The 22,687-nt window shown below is 41.1% G+C and overlaps 1 protein-coding gene and 1 long non-coding RNA gene across 4 annotated transcripts in view; one reads left to right on the top strand and one right to left on the bottom strand.

Moving 5' to 3' along the window:
* The window catches only part of PPP1CB (protein phosphatase 1 catalytic subunit beta), a 30,636-nt gene extending 17,433 nt beyond the window's left edge, over positions 1 to 13,203 (bottom strand). The window contains exon 1 of the mRNA XM_053937348.1: positions 12,999 to 13,203. Coding sequence (XP_053793323.1) covers positions 12,999 to 13,050 — 52 coding nt within the window. The 5' untranslated portion in view covers positions 13,051 to 13,203. The remainder of the gene's footprint in view (positions 1 to 12,998) is intronic.
* On the top strand, positions 329 to 11,278 carry LOC128785129 (uncharacterized). 3 transcript variants are annotated; one of them, XR_008429768.1, is made up of 3 exons: positions 329 to 416; positions 3,409 to 3,833; positions 6,381 to 11,278. It is a non-coding gene; the product is annotated as an uncharacterized LOC128785129 (long non-coding RNA). The 3 variants fall into 3 exon arrangements; XR_008429767.1 differs by lacking the exon at positions 6,381 to 11,278 and adding an exon at positions 4,293 to 4,674 and having other exon boundaries at positions 3,409 to 4,170; XR_008429766.1 differs by lacking the exon at positions 6,381 to 11,278 and having other exon boundaries at positions 3,409 to 3,582; positions 3,665 to 3,887.
* Positions 13,204 to 22,687: the final 9,484 nt, after the last annotated feature.

The raw sequence follows: 22,687 nt of genomic DNA, 5'->3' as shown, positions 1-22,687 counted from the left end.
CTATCCCTCAAATCGGTGTCGTTAGCGCGGCATCTCGCTGCTGGACAGCGTGAAAGCCGCAGCTCAATTTTGCCGAGGCTGTCCTCGAGCACAGGCTGCTATGTGCACCTGGCGCTCCCTGAGGAGCCTTGCCTGTGCCTTCTCTCGAGCACGGAGACGCTGCTAATCAGCGCCGACCGGAGCTCTCTGGAGGGACATTGCCGAGCACAGGCGAGCGCTGCTCAGCACCGCCCGCACTGTGGCTCTGAGTGAGTGTTTGGAGTTTGGAGGTCCCGAGCACGGAAAGCCGTTGCCTAGCGACACCTAGAACCGGAGCTCTGAGGGGACCCTCAAAACAGCGTCCTGAACCCCGACTGGAGTGTCTGGCCAACCTCCCGACGGAGTTCTGAGCAGGACCCTGATTCTGCGACACCAAGGTGAGCTATACTTGTGTAAAAATGTGACAATCCCACTCTGTTCACGACAGAGATCTCTGTAAGCATCTAATGCATTCCTTAAGATGTAGCAACATCACATTACCTAAGTAAGAGCTAAAAAACCTTTTAGAATGGACTTCAGTTAACTTTCCAAATTCTGACCGTTCAGCCGTCTTTACCAGAGCCTTTTGGGACACAGTTGGAAATAGACTCTTTAATAATCTCTCCCGCCGCGATATGGGTGCCGCTGACCTTGTCCCAGCATGCAGGGCGTGGTTCGAGTTGTTTGCTGTACAGACCACGCCCGCAGTAGTCTCTCCATCTGTCCACGCTGTTGCAGAGAGTCTCCTCCATCCCACCGCGAGTCTGGAACGCGGCACACCCCCCGCTTCCCCCCACGCCACGCGGCTTCTGTATTCGCGGCTCCATTAACCCCTACGGCCCCACCCCCCCCCTCGGTGCCCGTTCCCCGGACCCCGCGGCCCCTGCCATCACTCCCGCCATCCCCGCGCCCGCTATCGCGTTCTACCCTGCTGTCCCGGTTGCCGCAGTTCCTCCCCCCGGCTGCAGCGTCACCGTCGCGGCTCCACCGCCATATTAGGAACATCACACTAAAAACTACGAAAGTTTGATGAAACTTTTATATAATGGCTCTTAAATTACTGAAACCTTTACAGCCAAGAACAATCTAATTAGAAATGAAATTGAATTCACAAGACCTGTAAGTCAGGCACTCGGACCTATATTTAGCAAAAAATCAAAAGCATTTGCATGTCATGGCACTCCAACCAATATCCTCTGGAAAGTTTATCTGCAGCTGCTTCTTTCTACAAGTATCTGTATGATTCCTGTCAGAGGCTTTAATGTGTCTTCAGTGAGGCAGCAAAATAGAACAATTGTGTTGTCACTTTGGCCAATCCAGTTCAGTCTTGTGTCTCAGCATAAACCAAACTTCAGAGTTCAAACGAATAAGCCAGAATCTATCAGTGTCTACAACAGGCGAACATCCTGTCCTGCCATCTGTTTTAGGAGAAAGCAACATTCAGCACTAAACCATGGTAGTAGCTTCAAGCAAAGATAATACACAACTTTTGCAGCTCAAATACAAATGTTTTCAAATTCATGTATAGTAAGACTATATATAAGACTTGATTTCACAAAAAATTTACCTGCAGCTTCAGTTAGTCTAATAAATTTGTGAACAGAAGTGCAAAAACTAGTTCTTCACACACAGCAAATTCCTAGGTCACCTGCTTTCCCTCTTCAAAAGAGAAAAGTAAGCTTGTAATTTTTTTTTTTTTTAATTAACATAACCTCCCTTTTCCTTTCATTTCTGCTTAGTTCCTAGAAAACCTACTATTTAGGGGAGGTCAGTATAATCACATCTAGCATTATCTACATAGTGCAAGGGGGAAGAAAGGATATGAGGGAAAACAGTTTGTGCTAGGTCACCTAGTACTACAGTCCAAAGTGTTAAACTCAAAATGCTGTGCTCTGGTTATCACTTGTCCCAGTGTAACTGCACCTCTGACCACGCCAACACTGTGCTATAAATATTTATTTTTAATAAACACCAGACACTCATTAGAGGTTAAGAAGCAGTCACAGGAATACGTGAAAAGGCAGAACTGCAGAGTGGTTTTCAAAAGCAAGGAAGAGATGCGAAATTAGAACCTGGGACAACTAGTTTGAGTGCCAAAAGAGAAGGAGGAATAGTACATCTGAAGTTGAGGATATATTGGAAATACTTAGCTCATTAGAAACTCACAAGAAAAAGGCTGTGTCATACAGGACTTCTTTTAGTGACATTCAGTGAATCACTACCAGGTGATATTTATGACATGGTAAATCACATTCCTCTTGCTAATTAAGATTTCAACTACAATTGAGAAAGCACACAGCATTTTAGCAACACTTTTTGTGTTATTATTCCTCATGCATTAAGATATTCGCTTGCATATTAGAAGAATACAAAGGCAGACATCAGAAACAATCAATGTGACTTGCAAACAATATATGCCTACAGGCTTCCATTTCATCACATTTCAAACAAATGAGTGATGTTCTTACAGCTACAAATTCAGCCCCGTTATCAGCAAAAAAACACAAACAAACAACTAAACAAACTCAGGCTTGACAGCTTTGCACAGAACTTGACTATCCACTTTGCGAGGTACCAAAATGTTCCAATAATCTTAATTTTAAATGCTCGTGTTCCAATCGTTTGTAATGATCCCCTTCAGAGACTTGGGACTCCTTCTGATAGGCACAATAAACTGCCATTATACACAAACCGAGTCTTCATATTACAATGGCTAAAATTTTAATTAAACAATTGCTCTATTTTAGACCTATAGCTTGCAACAAAGTCACACCAAAGCACCATGCAGCACAACCAGCTTTCCAGTCACGTCTTCCCACTACAGACAGTGCATTCTTTTAACCATAAGCAATGACATTCTCTTCTGTATTTAACTTTCATGATGTTTTGCAGTACCAGAATGATGACATTTCATACAGGTCAAAACCAAGTAGTAGAACTACACACATCCACTCCAGCTTTAGAACTAGACTCAAACTAGTTTTGGAACTAGACTTTCAAACCCGGGAAAGCCCACTATACACAACATTAACATTACCAGGAGCAGCACCAGACCAAGCACTGAGACCAAAACTGAGATAACAGTTCAAGTAGGGCACCCAGTTTAAAGAATTTTGACCCAATCTATTTTTCTTACAACACCAGCCTTGAGCTCCCTTTCAAAGTCACACAGAGGTTTAAACTTGGAACGTTTGCTTTATAGGATTGATGCTTTGAGTGGTGCTGGATTTTTTCATGAGAAGCAAGACACAGAGAACATGTAGTTCCTGATTTCATAATTAACTGCCAGTCAGTGCCTTGATTGTATTTCTTTACTTCTAACAGTAGAGCCCTAAATGCTGCAGGTCCTTAACAGGCAAATCAACCAAGCAACTTATTGCCTCACTTCAGATTTTCCAGGTTAGGAGACACTTCTACAACTCTAACAGCTCTATCACTCTCAGAAGAGGAGACAGCATGCACGTGATGATCAGTCACTTCCATCCTTTGGGAAGGGTGCAGATCTGAGCCATTGCACCTTTGCAAAGGCACCTTCCACCCAGTCTGCAGCTCCAGAGTAAACACGTAGGTTCAGTTACATTTGAAGTAATACAAAACCTGGAGTTTCATGAGGAATAATCATCAATACTAGTTAAGATAAAAGCAGTTTTCTCCCACAGTTTCCGGATCAGCAACAAGGGTACTGCATATTGAGAAATGAGAGGCTCCTGTGACCCTGAAAGGCTCAGCACTTCACTGGATTCACAAAGACACTGAAAGGTTTGCCAAGTAGTCATCTGGAACAGATGTGCCACAGCTGTGGTTCAAGCACACAAGTAAGACTAAGCACTTATTTCAGCAGCTTACATTACAACTAGAATTTTGTTCAAGTTGACTCAGCTGAGCTTTGCATGGATTGTAAACAACACTGCATTTGGTTTTTCAAAAGCCAAATCCCCAAGAACAGATTGAAGGGGAGGTTCTAAGAACCAGATCGGGAGCATAAGAGATCTTTTTCAGACTCATTTATGAATTACTATAGCTAAACCACTCAAGTCATAGCTTCACACACTGCAAAATCCGTAGCCCACAAACAGCCTTTAACAGCATTGGGAAAACCATCATTTTTAACAGCTGTCAGTTACCCAGGACAGAAATATACCAACATTAAAGGTAAATTAATTCTCTTTAATCTAAAATGCTGTAAACAAGCTTTGATTTACATAAATTAGCCTTTTCATAGGGACAGCACTTCCTGTTGTAATACACAAACTCATAGTGCTTGTTCTCTCCAGTGAGCTTCAAGCAGAGCGACATGGCACGGGATAAAAAGTAATAAAAGCAAATATATGCACTGAACACTGAGACTTATTTTAGCACAACAGATCCTACAGTTACCTAAAAGCTATTCTAATTAATATTAGAATAATCTCTGCATCTACAAAATCATTGGTAAGCAACCTTAAGAAGTTCCGTAACAGTAATTAGCAATCCAAGACATAAGCTGCACAGTGGACCGTAAGAAAAACTTCAGCAAAAAAATAGTAATTTTTTTTTAATCCCTCTAAACTCATGCCAGAGTGTAGTAGATTATGTAAGGCAATACTGGAAAGGAAAAGGAAAGTGGGTCAAGAATTGGCTGTTCCAAATTCCACTTGCATCGCTTTTTTCCATAGCCTTCCATGAAATGGAAAAAGTATATTTAACCTGTTCTGTCACACTGCTTCTGGTGTGCCTCTCTCTAAGCAACTAAGCTGCTCATTTTGTGCCATCACTAATAGTTTCTTCAATGACTAACTCAGCTATGGTATGCTCAGCTACCCTAAGCATTTACCTGGTGTTGCTTTCCAAGATCACTGTGTCCAGTTTACTGCATGTAACACTCACAGTTTTATCATAACATCAAAACCCAGAGACTTCTCCCTAAGTATCATTAAAAAATTGAGTCAGTATTATTGCTAATAAGCACTCTCCTTTCCATTCACTCTGGGTTTTTTTTGCATACATGCACTTATGTGGCCACATAGTAGCCACACAGTAAACTGCAGTGAAGTGATATTTTCTTCGTAGAACAAAGATACAACAAATCAAAAATATAATCTAAATAGTTCCCCAAGCTGAAGAATATAGCCTCTGTGAACTTGAGATAGGGCTAGTGAAAGAGTAAGGAGCTGGTTCTGCTTCTTTCCACCGTAGCTCCAGCCAAGCTTATGTCTAAAATTATCGCTTTAGAAGTCAATTTTGCCAGAGCAGATCTAAAAAAAACCCCAAACTACAACACAAGATTGCAAGCATGCAATTTTACAAATCGCACACAAGCAATTCCCTTAAGCTTACACTCCCCCCACATTCTGTGCAATGTTTAATCATTGGTGATTAACAACTCCGACATTTAACTTTTTTTTTTTTGTACTTAAAAGTACTTTGGAATATTTGGCAAATGTTGAACAGCCTGTCAATAGTAGGAGCAGAACAGATTTTAAAGCTTAAGGCAGCATTATCTATGACTTGGGGAAAAAAACACAGTCCTCACACTGATTTTGGAAATATGTTCTGAAGTTATCTGCCCTTAGTATTTTTTAAATCCAAATTACATACTTTCATGAGTTTAGGTCAAGAATCCTATACTGGATTTTAAAAGCAACTCTCAAAAAGCTACCCCCTCAGAATATCTTCTGTTATTTGACTTGTTTAGCTGCCATGCAGAAGAAGCCACTCCCTACCTTGCAGCAAAACAGAGAGTTAAGCCAGCAACACAAGTTTTAAATTTTCAGAACTGCTGTGACAGAACTAAGCTTAGAATAGCTCTCACTCACGAGTTACACTGGTGGACAACAATAATATAAATGGACACGTTAGAGCTTTGCTCAATTCAGCAAGAACAGATTGCTGAACATACAGCTCTTCTGCAGTGTACCCAGCAACCCTGTACCTTTCCTAGGGTACATCACCCAAATTTCTCACTAAAAATAGAATAATCAGTCTTCCTGGGAGCTTTTTTCCTGAAAAACTGTGCTTTTACGTCCAAGTAACCTTAAAGTCTTTCTAAAATTGCCTTCACTAGAAGACCTTGATATTAAGTATTTTGCTGAAGAACAGTGATTGCTTGTGAACTCATTTTAGCAGGCTTATTTAATATCTAGCACAAGTTCACTGAATACTAAGAGACTGCCTAAGCCTTTAATTGGGAAAAAATCCCTAACAATGAAGTGGTGTTGTTCTACCCAAACTTGAATTTACATTCTTTAGATACATACAATCCAGCAAAATTAATACTCATGGAGAAGAGGCTTTGAAATTACTTAGAAACAACTATGTAAAATTGCTTCAGGGGATGTTCCAGTAAGCCCACGAAAACATGCAACCTTCACCCATTCCTTTAGCTTTTCATGGACCACCTGCTTCCTTACCCAGAAGTTCCACAAACTAACTGATGTCTCAGTCATTCTGTATCATACATGGTTCCAAGAATTGCTGAATTCAGTGCTGATGGGTAAGATCACATGTTCTGTATTTACTGTTCGCTTAAGTACACTTGAACCTGAAACTTGAGCAACCAGCAAAACTGAAGGTAGAAGCTTCTTACAATGCTGTATTATACAGTGATAGTAATTCCTGTCCTAGTCTACTTGGAAAGCTAACCCAGCATAAAAATTTCACGAAGCGAAGAATTTCAGCTTATTTCTCAAAGGATGACTTTCTTTTCCCCTAAAGCAGTGCTAATAATATTCCTAAAACTCAAGGAAGGCAGAGGTAAATTACAAAAGTTATGAAGTAATTTCTGAGAAGTACCAAGGAGAGAAGTTACTGAAGCTATGATACAAGAAGCTGGCTATAATTTCTGCACATCAATGTCACTGGTATTTAACCAATACAGTTATATGGGATAGATGCACAAAAAGCTTTGTATCAAGCTTGGTACAAAAATACCAAAAAACAAACACAAAATGCCCCCTCAAAACCCAGAAAAGATGGTACCGTGAAGCTAAAATGTCCTAGTCAATGTACTAAGACAAATCACACAAGAGAATGTTCATTTCAATGTTTCAAATTATAAACCAGATACCGAATACCTTTAGAGGCACCTCAGGCTGTAGTTAAGAGTGGATTCCCCTATACAGCCCTCTCACTGAGTACTGCATCTGACCTTAGTGAGCAACAGCCAAATATAGCATGCTGCCCTCACCACGGTCTATGGTTTAGCAGTGTGGTTTCTTCCTTTCTAAAAAAAAGTTACATTCCTACCTTTGGTGGTAACTAATGAGCATTTAAGAGAAATTTTAACACTTTGTAGTTGCAGTTATCTTAAATAAGAACAGCATTTCTCTCTTTTTATACTATGATTTAGCTGAGCAGTGAGAAAGACACTGAATGACTCAAGTAAAACCTGTGCTGCAGAGTATCTAAATGAAACAGTTACTGAATCATGGAGCCTTCCAGTGGCCGAACAGCCAGACAGAATGAAGAACCCCAGCACACTGCCTGATGCTGGGTCTTGGCCTTCAGTGCAGTTTTTCAAGCCAACCATTCCATTAGTCATGCACTTATAAAGCTAAAGATGAAGTGGCTGATATCTGCACTGCTGTACAAACCCAGAAACAAACTTCGTTCTTCTGTCCCTCCTCTCTGGTTAATACAATACCTACTCTCCTAGAAACATATCAAAATTGCTTATTTTCTTCCTCTTTTTAAAGACTATTTTTTAAAAAGTCCTTTGCAAGCAACTCCTTTTACAGTTATTCTTGTTTATTTTTCTAGTCTCAAATCATCCAGTGATTTCACACCAAGCCAGGTAATAACTCTTGTTTATTCAGGATTCATATCCATGGTTTGTTTATATTGTTTTGCAACAGATCATCGAGATCTATTTTATTTCTCTACAACTGCCTCTCTTTTTCAACATCAGTTACAGAGGCTAGAACTGCAAGCACTACTACCATATCATAATACCACACCATCAGTCTGGCTGGATATATTTATTAGCTAAGACAGTAACAAAATAAGAAATGTTATTGACCATAGCATATTTGATCACTATGCTCTATACCATTTAAAACTAACATGGAAAAATCTCAATTATTTAATAAGAATTTAAAATCCAATTTCCATTTAAAAAGTCAAATAATATTCAAATTCCTGTTTATCACAACCTATAAGACCTCCAAAATCACAAGAAAATGAAACTTGCAGCTTTCTTACAAGACAACCCATGACACAGTAAGAACAGCATGCAATTGGCTTTTTAAGGCAATTATAAATATCACCTTTTTAGCTGAACATTGAAGCAATAACCATTCCTACACCTACTGGTAGTCTTCTTGGATAAGTATTTCCCAGTTTCCTTGGTGCGTTGGTACTACCAGAACTAGTAGCCCTCAGCCGCACACAAAATGAATTTGTTTAGAAAAGATCCTCATTAAGTTCAGTCAGATTAATTCAAACTGTTAATTTTAATTAGGACAGCTAGATTTAGGCAAGCAAGGTATCTTGCCTAGACAAGGCAAATTTGTTTGTACCACAACAGAAATTAAGCCCCTTTACAGAAAGCCATCTTGTACCTCAGGTTACTGTGCCTCGATTTCCCTAAGTACATCTTCCCTTCCATATGGTAAACTCCCTTGTGTTTTCTAAGTCAGACACCTATAAATTTAAAAGAGCAGAGATGCATTCCAGCTGGGACGCCTTATATCCAGAAATTAAGGATACAGCACAGAAACAGAAAGCCCAACTCCCTGACAGAAATATGGAACTTAACACCAGTCACAGCACTCTTTACAAGTCAAGGTTACACCTATTCCAGTATCTTTGCTTTCATATAGGGGCAACCTTCTCCACACATCACTAAATTTAAATCAGTTTAGAATCTGGCTTAAATGTAGACTTGGTACACCCATTTAGCTCAGCATTGTTGCAAATTTCAGGGCATTTCCCAGAGAGGGATACATGGTATTCCTAGATGAGGCAAAACACAAGTAACAATTTCAGCTGCAGAGCCCAGGAGAAAAAAACTTCTCTGTTCACATTGGAAAGTAGGATTCAAAGAGACACTCAAATCATAGCCTTCCAATACTTAAAGAGGGCTTATAAGAAAGATGGGGACAAACTTTTGAATAGGGCTTGTTGCAATCAGACAAGGGAAATGGATTTATACTAAATAAAATTTTTTTAAAGTAGGCTAAGACTAGATATATGGATGAAATTCTTTTACAGTGACAGTGATGAAACACTGAACAGGTTGCTCAGAGAGGTGGTGGATGCTTCATTCCTGGAAACATTCAACATCACACTGGACAGGGCTCTGAGCAACTTGATCCAGTTGAAGCTGTCCCTCCACTGGAGAGGGTTTGTACCAGGTGACCTTTACAAGCTCCTTCCAACCCAAACCATGTTATTATTCTGTATTTCATAACTGATATGCTCATGGCAGTATCATGTGTGCATACTCCTGTGCTGTCCACAGCTAGAACGGACTGGGAAAAAAAAATTGATCCACCAGATGGCATAGCTGGGATAGTAGGAAGGGGAAAAAGCATGTAGACACACTGTAGCACACACAGTAGACACACTGAAGCAAAAATAAGAGCACCATTTTTGTGTACCATAACATAGCTAAGCCTGATCTGTGATTCTGCATACCAGCACAAGAAGGAAACACTCTTTCAATCAATTTGGCTTATTCACTTTCATGGTCACGTATCACTCTAAGGGTCTTTCCGCAAAGTTACGGAATTCCATATTTAAATGACCTGCAAATCTTTGCAGATTCACTCATGATAGACAGTAAAATTCAAAGTATCTCCAAGATAGTGAGGCACACATGTCAGAACACCAGCACTTCCCTCATTCTTCTAGTAAAGCAACAGGAATGACAATTTAAATCTGGCAGATGGTACCTGGTAGACAGAGATAAAATAAAACATTGCTATGTTCAGACTTCATGTATACACTTGGTTTTTTACCTTGCTACCATTTCCAAACAGTAGTTATTTATAAGGTATCACTAACTAATGGCCATGTACTAGACAGACTACAAGAGAACGTCAATTCAAAATGAGATCTTACTATTCCTAAATTCATCACTTAACCAATGAATAGAGGAGAAGAAATTGGTATATGCAAAAGAACATGGAAATTAAAAGCTAAAGAATATGGAAATTAAAAGCTGCAGTCCTAGAAGACTATTAACATTCATTATACCCATTACATCACCACTTCAGGTGAGTCTATGAAAACTCTCTCTAAATTCAACTCAAGAGTTAATCGATCTGGCTTCCAGCACTCAAAAGACCCACAAAGTAAGAATACATTCAAGATAAGCATGTGGGCACACTCCTTGAGGAATGGGAAGACGTTCCTGAATTCTCCCAAGCAGCCCAGCTGTAGGCCACTTCATACTGATATCTCAAAAAGAAACCAAAATCACAATTAAACCCAAAGAAAGTAAGACACTCCAAGTAGGTAATTCCAATCAAAAGGCAAGTTAATGTGTCATATAACCCAGAAGGACAAAAACAGTTAGAGTAACCTAATTAAAGTAGGAGCAAGAACTCCTGACAGTTAATATCACAGCCTAGAAACAGGTGTCACCACCCAGCAACCCAGTGGCAGCAGTGAAGTTTCCTACTGCTGTGGCTTTTGATATGTATTTGCTAGTCTTGAAAAATTACATGTAGCAGCCACTGAGAGACAATTGTAGACTGTTATTCAAACTTAAAGCCATCCATTTCACTTAAAGCAACCAAAAGGACTAAATATATACTGCATGACAATTTAACAAAAATGTCTTTTTATTATTTCACTGTATTTACACTTATACCACAAAAGCCATGTTTCCTTATCCTTTTAAGTCAAAGTTGAAGTGTGAGTAATGGAGCCAAACAACTTGCTTTGAACAATGTAGCTGGCGATAAGAGTCAACAGAAATTTTTCTGCGCAACCAGTGTGGGGAGGGATTCATACTCACTTTACCAGAACAGGTCAGCTAAGCAACAGCATGAGCTCCAGAATGTGAGCTGCCAATTGTACAAACAAAAAAAACCAACCTTCATTGTGGAACACTGCTGTTTGAACAACAGGTTAAAATGCTATATGCTAGCAGTGCAACAAATAAAAGATGTTAAAAAGACAGCAAAAATAATTGACACGATGCATCCCTTTAATTGCTGCCATTTTTTTCAAACAAAACCTGTAAGAATTATCTATTACGTTTCAGATACAAGACGTTGCACAAGGTACTCCTCTAATGTTAGCAGATGACAAGCAGAAAGAAAGCACCTCATTCCCCTTAAAAATCTTCATAATCTCTGCTCAAGAGTTAAAGGGGGACTTAGAAACAGAAAAAAATTACAAACAATGCTTGGTTCAGAAGTTGTACATACATATATCCCTAAAGGTTAAAGTACTATAGAAGACAAAAACCACGGGGTAGGCTGCTGAAACACAAGGTAAGAACCATAACCCAAAAAAGCTATGAAGTTGTAACAGACGTATTTACGGTGTATGCAAACTGTATGGAAGACATATTTTAAAAGTCTTCAGAAGAAAAAAAAAAAAAAAGCAGAGTAACATTTTAAGAAGGAACAGAACAATCCAACAAGTTGCACACCAAAACAATGCAGAATCCCCTCCTCCTTTAGCACTCTATATTTAAATTACTACACTATTGTGGAACAAGTATCTTTCAAATATATTATTTAAAGTGTCTCAAAAACCCCAGAACCATAAATATACATGTATTTTAATATCTCCCCCCCAAATCTGCCCTAAAATGTCAACATTTACTAGGTTATTATTTAGTTTGTCTTAAAAAGCTACCTATTAATCTGTGTTTCAACATCCAGAAAAAGGGAGTTTTATCTGCATTAACGATCTAAGAGAAACTTCAACTGATACTTGTTTCTTCATACTATACTACGTTGCATACCTTAAATCACAAACGTAAGCACAACTGTTCAAAGACTTCATGTATTCTTAAATACTGATTTTGCTGCTCTTCGTTTTCACGCCGAAAGGGATGAGATAACACCTACTAAGAAGTCCTTAAAGCCCTAAACCCCTGCTTTGTAGTAACTCGAATAAACAAAACTCAGCCTCACAAAACTTGTTTCACTTCCCAAACTATACATGCTCCATAAATTCCTCTTTATAAGCCTTCTGCAATGTGATCTAACTATCTAAGGAGTACGGCAACCAAATAAATGAACGGCGCATACCCATGCAAGTACTCTCATCTCCAGCATACCAGGTATTTGTTGAATGTGGAATGAAAGATTAATGGAAGAGGCCCAAGAAGACTACACATTCACGACATAACTTAAATAAAAAGAAAATGCTAGCAATAATTCCTCAGCTTCTCCAAAAGCAGGCAATAAGTAAGCTTACTTTAAAGGGCAGAATCACTAATACACAGAAAACCCTCCACAGCCTTTATCAGCCACCCATGAGAGCCACTTCTGGAGACTGCCCCGTAGGCAGGCTGAGGAATGTCAGCGCACTAAATCCCTCTGCTCCCACTGACACTCACGTACACACAATCCCACACCTAACGCAGCTCGCAGACGTAATTTTACACACGGAGGACTGCGACTACAACCCGACCGGAGGGGCGGGGGGGAAAGGCCGCTCAGCTAGCAAGGAAAAGAGCTCAGCTAGCGAGGCGCCCCCAGCTCGCCCCTCAGCCAGGCAGCTGCAGCGGGGTGAAGAAGGGAAGATGGAAAACGGAGCTTTTTTTTTTTTTTTTTTTCCTATTAATTAGGAAGGCAGCCAAGCCAGACAGGGCGGGCACCCCCCCGCGCACACCAACCCCTCCTCCCTCCGCGGGGCTGCAGGGCCGGGGCTCGGGGCACCGGCGGGACGCGCCGAGCCCGCTCCCGGCCGCCACCCCGGGCCGGCGGCGCGGGGAAGGCGCTGCCCCCGCTTGACCCGCACCGCGCCGGCTGCCCCGGCTCCTCCCGCGGGGAGCGGCGGCGGTGCCCTCTGGCTCCCCGCGGCGCCCCGCTCACCTTCCAGAAGCCGGGTGATGAGGCTGTCCACGTTCAGCTCCCCGTCCGCCATTTTGTGGCCACCAGACTCGGTCCCGGGCGGGGAGAGGGCGGGGTGGAGGGCGCTCCACGGAGGAGGAGGAGCAGGGAGCGGCGGCCGCAGCGACAGTGGCTCCCCCCACCCCCCTCCGGCGGTCCCCGGCGGCCGCCCGGCTTCTCCCGCTCCCTCGCAGCTAAATGGGAGAATGCGGCCACCGCTCCTCCCCGCGCCTCCTCCCCTCCTCAGGAGCCGCCAGGGCGCATGTGTCGCCTCGCCCGCCGCGGCCGCTCCGCGCTCCGCTCAGCGCGCAGGCGCGGCGGGCTCGGTGGCGCAGGCGCGGAGCGGGCCCGGCCGTGCCCCGCCGCCCGCCCTGTCCCGGCGGCCTCGGGCGGCGGCGGCAGCGCCGGGCGCGGACGAGAGGCGGGAAAACGAGCCCCGGGAGCCTCAGTGTCAGCCGAGGGTCACCGCTCCGCCTGCTGGCACCACACCTGTGCCATCTCGCAGCTTATTAAAAATAATTTTTAAAAAAATCTGTCAGAACTGGGGTGACGAGTTGTGCTCTTTGCAGCGCTCTTCTAACGCAGTTGTCAGGGAAAACTCTGTGGTTCGTGTTTCACTGCGGCTAGAGCTGTTGAGAGTACTTTTTTGGTGATTTCTGGAACTTTTGTTTTTTTGGAGATGAGCTCTCTAAAGACATGTTTACATACTTCTGTCAGCAGATGCTTGCCTTGGATGGACAGAGAAGTGCTTTAAAATGTAGGTGGTGAAAACCCTCTGTGAACGGGGAGAGCAGATAAATACATGTATGTTGACAAAGTAACAAAGTGCAGATGTTCTAGGAAAAACAGACCTCTCCTTTATATGCCTAAATATAGATGTTGATGTAGAAACTTGAACTTGAATTTTTCCATCAGTCCCTACAAGCCAGCAAAATGCTGCCACCTTATATAATGTTGAAACCAAATTTTTATCTCCTGATTAGAAGAAAATAAGTATGAGCAAAACAAAAGCAATTAGGACAAGGTGGGGCCATGATTAGGTATCAGATGATGCTAAGTGTCCAGTCAGGTGAAAGAACACTCTTGTGAAATGCCTACACAGGTGGGCAGGTTATACGAAAATAAAATTTCAGCTCATCTGCTCATGATAGGATGTATATCTATCCTTTCTTGTTTTTCAAATTCTGCTAGTATTGGAAATCTAAATTAAAGAAAAAAACCCTAAAATGTTTTTCTTTCATTTTTCGTTAAGCTAGGAAAAAGAATTATTCCACTTTTTGAAAGTTCATCCTTATCCCAACTACTTCATTGCTACCAAGACTAATAGATCTGCAGTCCCTGTTGAGCTTTTAGGAATTGTCCCAGTTTCATTTCACACAACTGAACTGCCCTGGAGGCTATTTTAAGCCATCACAACATCAGGTTCAGACAGTTCAGACATAATAATATATTATCGCAGAACATTCTGCATTGATAATTAAATGGGGCTATGAAATTATCTTTCACTGTGGCACAAAAATATAATTAAGGCATCTTCCCAAACTCCATAGGATGATAAACCTTCAGGTACACTGAGCAAACCAATCCCCTAACAACTGTCTTTACTAGGCATGTCAGCATGTTCCAGAAACAATTCAGGAGCATATCATAACAACAGAATATTTTAATATAAGCAGAGATGTTATGAAAAAGAACAAGCTGCAAAAATTAGCTCATTTCTTTCCTTGTAGATTCTGTGCCAGTGTCTTGTTTTATTGGGAGCATGGCTGACATGCTTTATCGGGTGACAGCTACTGCCCAGCTGTACCTGGGCTCTCAGCTGGGTGGAAGGTCCCCTCACTGTGCTCCATAACCCTGTAAAGTTTGCAGCCCCCTTTCTTTGTAGCTTGAGCAGGGACACAAATATGTGGGTTTCTCCCTCAGTGGGTTAAAACTTAGCATGTCCCATTGACATAATCCAAGTACAGTAAACAGAATTAAAAGATCAGAGAATGAGGCTCATTGTCTTCTGCAGTACAGAAAGAAACATTCAATGAAAGCATTTTCTGTGATCAAGGGTAGATGTTCAGTAATTTTTGGCGTTATACCATGCACAGATATAGGCCAAAGACAGCTAAGTGGTGATTCAAGTACAAGGGGGAACTGGACTGATGCCTCGTCAAAATCTCATTAATAATGCTCACCTTTCTAAATTGTCTCAGTTATTCTGAAATTCCTCTCATGTCCACCAAGATGGCTTTGCTTCTAACTTTCCTCTATTTGGTCTCAGTGCCATTGAGATGCCTAAATGCCTCATGTGTCAACTTTCCTTATCCACATGCTCTCTTAAGGTGTCCTTTAATTTGCGCTGCTCTTCTGCTCAGTTTGTCAGGTCTGAAAGATAGAAATTTCCAAAGAAATTGGCAAAACAACTATGTGTTAGTAAATGTCATTCCCTCAACTGTGACTGTGTAGACGTGAGTTCTCACGTAGGCTGCTGTTGCTGGGAATTTGAGAGTTGCTTCCCCAGCTACAGAGCACTGACTCAGCATCTCTGCTGTTACCTACTCTTTCCTGGTAACCTTGTGTTGGTTCAGACAGAACTTCTGCTACTCACTGCACATTAAAGTTAGTGCACTACATACACTTTTATGTTATTTACTATGGTGTTGTGACTTTCCAAAACTGTCACTATCCTAGGTCTGTCATCAGTTACCTGGTAGACAGTACCTGGCATTATCCCATCCTACAGCTCTTTTCTATTGTTCTTTATCACCTTGGCAAACCGTAACTCAGGGCTGACTGCAGTTCTTATGTGGATGGGAGGAAGAGGCCAGTAGGAGCCATGGTTAGTTTTCCAGTGTGTAATTAGGAGCATATCCTCCCTGAGTGGCAATAGCTAAACCACTGCTGTCTCCTCAGCGCCCTTTTCCAGTTTCTTACTTGAAATAGAAATTAGTGATCCAATTGACAGTGTATTTCCTTAGGAGAGTTTGTTTACAAAAATATTTACAGATCTCTTTAGTCAGAAATTATAAGAAACGGTATTAAGGTAATCTCAAAATAAACAAAATCTGCAGATAACTTATCCCTGTTTTGTCCAAAAATCTTAGATTAAGTGATAGAAGAAAAAAAGCCAACAGATCCCACCCTGTAGTACTTTCTGACCCTTTTTTGTTTCTCAGTATTTGCACTAAAACTGGGTAAATGGTGGGGTTTGGTTATAATATTTTAAGATGTAAAAATAAAATATTCTTCTACACTGAGCTAAACCCAAGCTTTTCTCAACCTTTCACACAAATTAAGGAGAGTCCCAAACTAGCCAGTGGTTTGCATTTGGAGGCACGTAGCAAGTATGTGGAAAACACTTCTCTGAACTCCTGCATCTGTACTGGTTCTCTTGATATCCCTGCTTGGAACTGCAACACTTTGTATAAACAATTAAATACCCGTTGGCCCAGGCACTCGAGTCGGGGTCCGTGTCCAATGAATGCCCCAATCATTCAGTGGTAGTGCTGTTCTGTCTCTCTTAATATAGTTTTTGTTTGAAACATATAATGACATCTTTGATTGAGACACAAACGCTATACTCATCAAGGCAATAGTTATTTTTGAAGAACAAGATTGTTTTGTAGATTAATATTAACCCTTGATTCCTGTGAATGTAGTTATGCCATCATTGCCTTTTATGCATATTTAAAAGGCAGGGCAGGGTAGGTCTAGATGTTCCCAGAAAACAGATTGTTTATGTCAAAAACCAATGCTGAAACAGTAAAAAAAAAAAAAAAATAGAATAGACATAGTAAGTAAGACCGATATTGAAAATCTCATTTTTTAAAAAAGAGCAGCTCCCCCTGCCCTATCCTGACAGCTCCCAGGTGGGTTAGAGAGTCTGGAAGGCAGGAGGGAGCCTCCCAGGAGCTGCATGCAAAATAGGGACAAGGTGAAGCATAAGCAGGGTTATGTATCACAAGTTACTTAATCTCTCTGTGTCATATTTAAAAGTGTGAGAAGCATTGTTTTGTTTTGTTTTCTTTAAATTATGTTTATTAGCATGTGATACAATCTCAGTTCCTCTGACAGCCTGTCCTACTGCCCACGAACTATGAGAAATACACAACACTTGCTGAGGCGTTACTCCCCAAGTGAGGAAGGGGGAAGGACTTCTGAAGCAAAACAAGGAAAATAATTTGGGCCTGCAAGATCTGCAGTTTGCAGGATGTCAATCAAGCTTACTATTCCTCTGCTTTGGAGAGAAGAAAATCTTCCCCTACTGTTTCCCAGGAAGGAACAGCTGCAAGAACTGAAAGTGTCTGCATCTATTTTCCTCAGTAAACATGGGAATATTTAGTTTCAGCAAAACCAGATGGTTTACGCCCTGTGAATATGCTGGCATTTGACACCAGCAGCCAGTTTCACAAAGTGCATGCAGAGAGTGAGAAAGAACTCCTTTAAAGTCTGGGACCTGACACAAGAAATAAAAGCTCTGAAGGCAGAAATAACGGATTGACTAAAAACCCAACCTTTATCCAGGGATCTCCAAGTGCTCTCTAAATATCATTAATCAGACTACATAACAGTCCATGAAGTGATTAAATTTTGACACACATTTCTTACACTGAGGGTTACACTTAAAATGAGAAGGTAAATAAGTTCCTCCGGGTTATGTGGTGAGTCACGGTCTGGTCTCCTGCATGTTCTGTCTACGTCTCTTCTCACTAATGCGTCTCCAGTGTGCTGTGTCCTCAGCCATATTCCCAGGACACAATTTTTAAACGTGAAACCATTACAGTTAATAGCACAGGGACAGGATTGCAGTGTTTGCAGCATAAATCACCATAGCTGGGGCATCTGAGTGCTCTATGGGGAATTTATAATATGCTAAAGAGATTTATGAACAGCCCTCAAACCTCTTGCTAATGGCAGTTGCAGTGGGTGTTAAGTGACTGAAGATTCTTAATTATTTGATGATTTTTATTGATTTGTGTTGTTATTGCTTAACATGACTCTGTAGTAACAAGGCATCTGTCAATCTGAAAGTGTTTTCCAGCCAGTAAATTATTAAAATATGTGGTTCTTATAGGTTCTTACTGTTCTGTTGGACTGCTGGGAGGCTGATGTGGTTTGCTCAAGAATACTCATAGCTTGCAGGGCAAGGCTACGCGGGGGCTTTGGGCATTGCAGTCACTGATGGATGCACCACATGTTCCTTAGCCAAATCTGCCCCTGCTGACTCTCTGTTGTCTGCTGCATGTAAGAGCAGGCTTGGGAAGGATTTCTTTCTACCTGCAGTTTCAGGGGGAACCTTCCCACAAAAGCACATTAATTCACGACTTAGTGAAATGCGTATTTACAGGGAATCACTAGGTATTGCTTCTCCTTAGACCTACAGCCATGAGCCCTAAAGAGGTTCTAGTCCTGGTTCAGGACATAGCAAAGGTCTGCAATATCTCCTTCAGTTTCCTGGAGAAGAGCTGTGTTGTGCTCCAGTTTATCCCATCGTCTGCATGATGGAGGGTGTGCCACCGAGCACACCTGCTCTGCAGTTGAGGCAATGCTATAATTTAATATACTTTGTGATCAGCATTTTAAGAGTTTGAATTTGCTATTTCTCCATTATGTAATTACATAATAATAATAATTTAGCTAACATAATGTACGTGGAGTTTTGCTGTTGCTTCTTATGTAAATTAGAGATATTTAGCAATATGTTGCAAAATGGATATGTCTATTTCTGGCTGAGATGTAAGAGGTTACTTTGATTCAGAATAAAATAAAAAGAAGCTTTTGGAAAGACCTATTTTATAAAGAAATAACTATTTAATTATAACTCTTTATCCCATGGCTTATTCACTAATGTAGAAACTGCAGAGCTTCAAAGTGTTTAAATTTTAAAAGAAGACCAAACAGAACCCCTCTGTACTTCTGTCTCTTTAGAGAAATTCAGATATTTAAATGTAGATTCAGAAACTGAAATTATATACAAATGGGGAATTTGAGCCTGAATTTTGAAAAAACAGCATGAACAACTAACTAAACATTAAGGAAATAGCTAATCTTTATGTAGAAAAGACCACTTATTTTAGTTGTTAATCTGCTCATAAGAAGCAGAGATACTCTATATTTAAAGTATGCTCCAGAAGAACTGCTAAAGAAATTTAAAGTCAAATTTAGATATCAAAATGTGTCAGACAGCTTGACTTCTACCAAACTGTAACTAACACTTCTCATTCCTATTAAATTATGTGGCATTTTTATTACCTATTAAGTAATCTAATTTAACCCTGTTGTTCCAAAAATAGCTCACTCACATACAGTATGGCTCAGAAGAACAGGAGGTGGGTGAGACCACAGCAATGAGTCACAGTGACAGGTTTAAGCCTTGAGTCAGCAAAACCTGGCCTTACTCTCAGACCTGGGTGGGCTTGATTCAGAGGAGGCCATAGCTGCCATTTGGGTTTAGGATTGTACACATGCTCTCACAAGAGGTCTGCAGAAACACGCGTGGCCATGGCTGGCCACGTTGCACTTTCCCTGGTGCCAGCTCTGGCTGGAGGTGGTCATTCCAAGATCCTGCTCTTCCTCCCCACTGTGATTTGCCATCCTTGCCACCATGCTGATGTGTTTCTGGGACTGCACTGCAAGTCAGGTGTCTGCAGTGATCCAGATGAATAACAAATCCTCCAGCTCTCTGGAAAGAAGTAGCTTTAACCCATGTTGCTCTGGGTGATCTGGTGAACAGCAGCCTTCCAAAAACACTGTCTCAGCCCAGCTGAGGACTGAACTCTGTGCTATGAGGCTGAAACTGGAGGCTGGTGGAGGAGGGGGCTGGCAAAGCAGCCCCCCAGAGCAATGGTGTGGGGTAGCTGTACCATCAGCGGGCTAGCAGGGAGGCTACAGCTCCCAGCTGCGTCTCTCGTGTCCTACTGAGTCATCCTGTGACTCCAGATAAGCCTTGTGCCTTATCGTGCCTCAGCCTGCCACCTGCAAATCAGTGATAACAAAATTTAAATAATTCAGAAGAACGTAGCAAGGCTTAATGGAGGTTTGTAATATGTTTTGAACTCCTTACATACAGTAGTGTGGAATTTAAGGTATCGCTGTTATGGAGCGTGTTGCTAGTAGTGCTGTCTTCCTTTAATAATCCCTGCAAACTCCCTGTCTTCCTACTCTCATTATCAGTGCTAGGCTTTGGTGTCATTGTGTTGCTTGGACACCTTCTAATTTAAATTTCATGTTTTGATTTCTGGGTGATAACTTCAAACACCAATTTTCTTCTGCTACGCTATGCAGCCTTTTGCTCATTTTAACGAAACCTAGCAACCATAATGTAAATTGGAAATAACTACAGCCCATTAGACTATTGAAATCCCTGAAGATTTGAATTATTCACTATTAACAGAACTTGTATAATTATAGGTTAAGATATCACTTAGGCATTTAGCATACATCAGCTCCACTGTTAATTTTTAGCTCTTGATCTGTATTAGTAACCTCAGCTTGCTAAATTAAAGGATATGCTTCCAATTAGCCTAAATTTAACATTCAAGAACACATCTCTGGTGGGATGATGCTTATAAGTTTAGAACATCCAGGCAATTTCAGCTGATCTACTAAGTCTCTATCACAAGTGGAAGAGAAAACATTTTCTTACAAACTCTTCCGTGACTTTCACGGGGGTAAAAGAATAAAGGACAAAGCTGCATTTTGTGTAAGATCCAAAGCCAAAAGTGTGACAAGCATTGCAGTCCTCTGCCCCTGTAGGAATCCCCCAAAAAGTTTGTACCTGGGACAGAGGTGGTTGGGTCATAGAATGAGGACCTTCAGAAACCAAAACATTTAGTCTGAGGCAACAAGAAAGCACTGAGATATATAGAAAAACAGGGAGACCACTGACATTGTTATAAAAAAAAAAACCCAAACCAAACCACACCAACACAGCAAACAACAAACCAGCAAAAAGTTGTTACTTGTCCCCAAGAACTTTGCCTGTGTTTAATACAGCAGAGCTGGGTAGAACACTTCTGTTTGTGCACTAGACATGTTAGGCATGTACTACAGTGCAGGCAGTTGTGGCACCTGTGCAATATGTGGTCCTTGCAGAGTTTGGTGCTCTAAAAACAAAACTCTGCATAAGCTGAGTGTCAGAATTGAGCAGTGTAAATCTCTCATTCAAAGCTGAGCTCCTTTTTTTGGGATTGTTCCCAGGAATCTTCAGCATCTTCTTTCCAATTAAATGACCAGAAAAGTTAGTGTGACAGAGAGAAAATATCATATACTCATCCATTAAAATAAGGGTGCTTTCTGACCAGAGTAAACTGTAATTGTAATTGTCTGGTTAGGGATCTTAATAACAGGATTTCAGCTACCACTGAGTAGTTTTAACCCCCTCTTGAGGGTCAGAAACTCAGCTGCAGTATCTTGGATAACACTCAACATTTGTCTTTTTTCTTCTGAGAGCAATGAGATGACTTTCTGTTTGCTAGTGTATAAATTAACTCTTCTGTTCCGCCAGGAAAGAAAGATTCCTGGTAACCATCTGTGTATTTTTCATACCATTTGATACCTGCTTGAGATGATTTGCTTGCACTACATAGTCCTAGGTAATCACACTTCCACTTCTGGAAAGCCCTTTTAAAATATGTAGCTAGAAAATGGTTTAGGCTTCAAAGCAGATGATGAGTCTGTTCACACATGCTGGTCAGAAGTTGGAATAGAATCTTAAAGCTTTTGTCTTGGCCAACACTGAGAAAAAACACAGCTTTTGACAGCGTCATGTCTTCTATTCATAAATTCAATAAAATAAATTTCAGTAAACATGCGTGATCTTGTTAATGAGGAGAAATGCAGTGCCCTTGGTAGCTGTGTAATTGTGTCATAAGTATAATTCAAAAAATGGTTGCTAATATTGGTGAGTGTCTCCGTAGGAAAGCTCTGGGTGATAACAAATCCTCTTGCTGGGAAATCTGCTTATAAACTTATAATGGCAACCATTACAGAGAAGGGAGAAAGCACTAAACTGGAAAATGCTATTAAAAATGTAATAGAACCCAAATTATTCAAAGATTAGTCATGACATTTATTCAGCAAAACTTATTGCACAGTGTGGATTTTATTGGAAACAATAGGAATCAAAAGATTATATTACTAATACCTAACTTCGGTGTATCCAGAACAAATGAAAAAGAAAAAAGAACATTTTCGGCTCACAGGACTCTGAGGATTTTTCCTCAGGTCTTTTTTTTTTTTTTTTTTCACTTAGGAAATTGGACCGTGTCATATAAAACCTTTTGTTATGTTAAGCAGTCACTCTAGTATGTGCATCTTTTTAGTTAGACCTCCAAAATTATGGGGGTGCCTCACTCCTTAGACAATTCCTTCTGGCCATGCCAAATTCCAAAACCATAATGCCCATAGTTGTCCTACCAGCCTCCAAATGAGGGCTTTGGTTAATGAATCTCAGATTTGTGACATCCTCCATGTGCTTGCAGTCCTGTTTCTGAGCAACCAGGTGTGGTCCAAGCACAGGCAGTACTGGTACTCCAGTGCCTCTGTTTCATGAGGCTCCTTGAACTTTTCATTCCTTTGGCTGTATTGCTTGTCCCTGATGCCAGGATTATTTGTGTCCTTTGTAAAGTGGATGCCATCTAGTATAAAATCCAATAACAGCTCTGAGAGTAAGGACCAAAGCT

Source organism: Vidua chalybeata, chromosome 3 (assembly GCF_026979565.1).
Source record: "Vidua chalybeata isolate OUT-0048 chromosome 3, bVidCha1 merged haplotype, whole genome shotgun sequence".
NCBI lineage: Eukaryota > Metazoa > Chordata > Aves > Passeriformes > Viduidae > Vidua > Vidua chalybeata.
The sequence above is the reverse complement of the archived record's forward strand: the minus strand, read 5'-3'. Positions and strand labels throughout refer to the sequence as shown.